This window comes from Seriola dumerili, unplaced genomic scaffold, assembly GCF_002260705.1.
Source record: "Seriola dumerili isolate Sdu_G_001 unplaced genomic scaffold, Sdu_1.0 BDQW01000068.1, whole genome shotgun sequence".
NCBI lineage: Eukaryota > Metazoa > Chordata > Actinopteri > Carangiformes > Carangidae > Seriola > Seriola dumerili.
Genome location: NW_019174323.1, coordinates 14,745,987 through 14,750,991, shown reverse-complemented (window position 1 = coordinate 14,750,991; position 5,005 = coordinate 14,745,987). Strand labels below are relative to the sequence as shown.

At 44.5% G+C, this 5,005-nt stretch overlaps 1 protein-coding gene across 2 annotated transcripts; it reads left to right on the top strand.

The window, feature by feature from the left end:
• Positions 1-1,076: 1,076 nt before the first annotated feature.
• LOC111219544 (transmembrane protein 100-like) lies at positions 1,077-4,628 on the top strand. 2 transcript variants are annotated; one of them, XM_022742257.1, is made up of 2 exons: positions 1,077-1,158; positions 1,383-4,628. In XM_022742257.1, exon 2 carries the CDS (start codon positions 1,568-1,570, stop codon positions 2,033-2,035), a length of 468 nt encoding a protein of 155 aa, XP_022597978.1. In that variant the 5' UTR covers positions 1,077-1,158; positions 1,383-1,567; the 3' UTR covers positions 2,036-4,628. The 2 variants fall into 2 exon arrangements, with proteins under 2 accessions (XP_022597978.1, XP_022597979.1); XM_022742258.1 differs by having other exon boundaries at positions 1,079-1,158; positions 1,354-4,628.
• The last annotated feature ends 377 nt before the right edge of the window (positions 4,629-5,005 follow it).

The following is a 5,005-nucleotide window of genomic DNA, read 5'->3' as shown; positions in this document are numbered from 1 at the left end:
GAGATATCAGCCAAAATCGGACATGGGATAATTACAGCAGATATGGAACATTTCACCGCCTCAAGAAAAGAAGAAAATCACAGAGAATATAGATCAACGCACGCACACACATGTGCATGCACTTACACATAACGCACTGTATGACCTATTACCGGTGATACGTGAGCCGTCCCCAGGGATGCAGTTGGCTCATGTGTCCCACGGTCATTGTCTGAGAGGAGAGAGGGGAGTGTGAACAACAAGGGGACATATAGGGGGGGAATTTAACGAGGACAGTGACCGTGACGAGGCTGGCTGTTATGTCTTTGTGGAGGGAAACACGCATGACGCACATGATGTGGGACAACAGGAAGAAAGAGAGAGAGAGAGAGAGGAGAGGAGAGCCGTGTTTTAAATAACGTGGACGTTCTCACTGAAGTCCTGAATCACATATCACCGATGCCATTTGCTTGGTATATTTGTCAAATCTCTGATGAATATTCTTGCAATTTTAGTAGTCAGGCTAGGGATGCACCTGGTTTTCATGTTGAACAGGAGACATTCTGGAGATACAAGGTTTCCACCTAACAGCAATGATATTCCGTCGTCACCCTTGAGGTTGAAATCTGCACAGCCTTATAGGAAAATGGAGATATTGGTGGTTTTCACATAACAACAATGTGTGTGACAGCAACTGTGAAAAACGTGGAGAGATGAGAGACTGACATGCAGAAGGTGCTGCACACACACTGTGTGCGTGTCCAGCCAAACCTGGAACGACAACAAATCAGTGCTGGGGGCATGACAAAACTGGATGGTGAACCGACGCTCTTTGAAGCTGCAGCCTGCAGCAGAACGGGAACAAGGCACTACCTTCGGAACATCTCAAATTCCTCGTCACACTAAATAATGAATTAATATCAGTGAATGAGACCGCTGAACACTTTACCTCACTCCCTCCCCTCCTCCCTGAAATCTCTCTGCTGGAGGAGCCAATCAGAGCCCCGCATCCTTTCCACCACTCCCCTAGGCCCCTCCTCCTCCTCTCTGTGATTATATAGTCTATGGACATCGGCATCACAACACACACACGCACTCACCGTGCTGCTGCTGCAAGCAGCTCGGGAGACGAGGCTGTTTTAAAAAAAAAAACCCATTCATGGACACTGAAAATACGAGGTGAGTGGATCCTTTCTGCAGCTAGTCTCTGTAAAAAGGACATTTTCTATTTTGCACTCCTTTTTCTCTAACCTTTTTTTCATGTTACCCTTTTCTTTGTGAATGTTTGAGTCTGTAGCTCAGCTTACATGTTCGCCCAGTAGTTGTTTTTTCTTCTACATCTTGCCCTATTTTGCTCCTGCTCTCTATTTTCAGCTCTTCTCTTTCTTTCTCTGCAAACGCAGGCACATGCTGGCAAGTGTTGAGAGCAACAACGGCAGCACCCTCCCTGGCATTGACAGCCCCAGAAGCAGCTTTAGAGAAACCCCCTATAGCGTCATAAGCACCGATACCAATCATTGGACGCACACTGAGAGGACTGCCGCCGCCAGCCTTTCTTGCATCGTTATCCAAGGAGAGCAGCTCCAGGATGGGCTGCTCCTCGGGCCGCCAGCCCCCAGCCCCTGTCCTTCATCCGGACCTGGACTGCGGCAACAACAGCGAAGCCAACACTTTACCCCAAGACTTTGAGAACCAGGGTTTGAATGGGCTTGGAGAGGGAAGAGAAGAGGAGAGGAGCGTTGGAAGAGAACCAGCCAAACCTCCGGAGTCTCTCCCCACGCTGGAGCGACTCGCTCAGGCTACAGGCGGGACAGAGAAGTCCTGGTATCGCTGCGTGTTTCCATTCGGTGTGATATCACTAGTGATTGGCATGGCGGGCACCGGAGTGACGTTCACCTTTAACACACTGCTCCAAACCAAAGTGGTGTCGGTGGCGTTGCTGTGCACTGGCATACTGATGCTGCTCGTGGCAGCCGTTTGCTGGAGGGCCCACAGACTGAGGAAAAAGAAAAAGAAGGAAGGTGGATTCTTCACCGCTGATCAGGGCACTTTGTGATGGTGGGTGGACTGACAGTCAGATCCTTGTTAGCACTTCAAGTTGGACTTTTTGAATGAGAAGGACAAACTGAACAAGTAGACTTAGGGACGTCAGTGCTTTTCTGCTCTGCACAAGGGCAGAGGGTAGAAGAGCTTGATAATACTGGAAACATTATTGAGCCAGGGAAACTTTATGATAGTGAGTCAGTATTCAGAAAATGCCAGTTTAGCAAAGGCATCATCGCACATCCCGAGCAGATAGACAGCGTAAAGTATGCGTCACACCAACAACTCCCCCTCTCCTCTCTTGTTCCATCCTGTTATGGATTTACCTGGGGATCCAGTGGAGCACAGAGCCCAGAGCACATTATAGATCATTGCTCCAAGACTGGCCTCTTTGTGTCAGGGAAATGTATGAGAGATAGGTACCTCAGGAATAGTTATTAAACACCTCCTGATCCTCTATCTGTGGCTCAACAGCGCTCAGTCACCCTAAAGAGGTGTGTGTGCGCCTGTCAGGAAGATCTGGATCAGCCTATTTTAGAAGTGATCAAAGGAACACTCAACAGTGTTTGTGCTTGCGCATGCTAGTTTAAGTGTGCAGTTGGTTTATAGAGGGACAATAGTTCTGTTCTTCCAGGGGATCTGTAATTGAAAGAGAAGCGCATGACCACAAGTATAAAACCTAGCCTGTCTGGAGGTAAATGAAACATGATTTCCCCTCCTTACAAAACCACTGTTGAGGTGCCCTTTTGCACGTACGCCACTTAGTCTCCGACTGCTCCAGTGCGGCTGCTTATTAGGCAAAAGTACAAGCAGCAGTGAGAGGTTGTATCTGGAGAGGAAGTGGGGAATCAGGCAAAATCATGCAAAAAGAGTTAATGCTGAAGAATTTTTTTTTTTTTTTTCCCCCCAAGGGTGACTAATCCTGTACACATGCAGCCACTATTTCATGTTCCTCATGTTTCTGTCTCCAGTCCAATTCAGTGTTATCATGTACAAAGGTCAACCCTTTTTCCTTCCTGCTAGTTTTCCTTCCTCTTCGTGTTGGGTAACCACAATCCAGCTGAGCCGGATCAATAGAAATCACCACTCTGTGAAGTATTAAGCTTTTGGAGGTAATGGTCTGCATTTGCAGTCCCCGCAGATGAAATTGCTTTCTCCCAGCACTTCTAGATGACTTGTGCATTGTATGACAGGAAAATCCCATTACAGACATGCCTGAGTGAACACAGACCAACAAAGACAACGTGAATAAAGCCCCTCATCCTTGTCCACCTGATTCCTCTGATCCTCACCTCCTGCTGAAGTAAACAGAGGCGACACCATTGGACATTTACGTCTGAGCAGTGGGGAAAAATCAATTCTTCCTTTCTTTGTACCCTGCATTCTCCAGCTCTGCGAGGAAGGATTTACACTATTGTTTATACAGGCGACCAGATGTGAGAAATGGACATTAAGTTAACTTCTCCCTGGGCGCAGGCTTAACCAGGTTTAACCTGTCATTCCTCATAGATCAAGTTAGTTCTCCTCCGTCTTAGTTGAGGAGCCAAAATGTAGCATTAAGTTAGCCACATTAGCTATAGCAGTGTGTGGTGTTTAGCAGCAGGCGATGTGATTTTAAGGAAGACCCAGCAGCTTCTTGTCAGCTGTAGCGACGTTCTCGTGTTTGACTGATGATCGGTCTAATTCTTTGTGCATGGAGTTACTACAGTTTCCATGTGGAGCAGCAGCTGTAGAAGTGTGTGTATGAGTGTGTATGTGTGTGTACGCACACACCAAAGCTACACTTAATCTTTTTTTTTTTTCCCCCTTTGGTTTGCCTCACAACACCTGAGACGATCTGAGGTAATCCCTTTCAGTATTGATGTGTTCATTTGTGTGCGCACACATTTATTCTGAAATACTGAGTATTCTTCTAAGTGACATATCATAAATACTGTGTCCAACTAAGAGTGTAGCCACATTTCTGAATGTACCTCCAACAGTGAGTGTCTTACAAACATCCTTCAGTGGACTGTAAATTATTTATTAATCTTCTGTTTTGTCTAGACAGCAAATTTAGACATAGCCTAATGTGTGTGTCAGTTTTATACAGTTGCCTACACTATTGTTTCTCTGGTTGTAATGATTTCAAGTGTGTAGCAGTGAGTTTAAATTGTAATCGTTTCACATTTTTGACCAGTAAATTTCCGATTGTATTTTTTTTTTATCCAGACTTGATAAATATCCACGGTTTTGGAATGAAACTGTTCAGTTGCTTTTAAGTGATTGTTGTCAATCTGCTTTGAGTTCATTGGCATGGCCCAGCTTTTCTCTGAGTGCCTTTTACTTGCAACATCAGTATTTCTCGGTAAAGGTGCGGTTCATGTAAGCTGAGGCCAGTATTAGAGAGAACTAGAAAGAGGCAGAAATATTTCTGTTCACTGCTGTTGCGAGTGTTTGGTGTGCATGAAGTTACCTTAAGTCACAGTTTGAGACAGTTCCTTAAGTAAATACCCAGAAATACCAAATATATATATATTTATCGAGAAGCTTTTTTTTGTCTCTCTTAAATGTGTGTGAGATTGTACTTTTTTTTTTTTGTTGTTGTTTACCATAATCTGACAAAGCGCTAGATTAAATGCAAAAATTGATTTTTGAAACAAGCTCTATGGTTTTTATTTCCTTTCACCATGCTGGGAAAGTGCTGCTGAAATGTAATTTAGTGTAATTAGTGAAATAGCTCCTGCGGAGCGTTTGGAGAGCAGGAAGCAGCAGTTCTGATATGACCACCATTTCCTTCTCTCTGACCTTTTTACTCACTCTGTAGTACATTACAGCAGCAGCCACGATGTTATCTACTGCACAGATCTGACAGGCAGAAGTGAAGTTTTAGTTTTAGAATATTGTAGAGCAGCACTTGAATGGAAAGATCAAAAATCTAAAGTAACAATATTACACATATTTAAAAATATATATATTATCTTTATACCACATAGTTTAATTT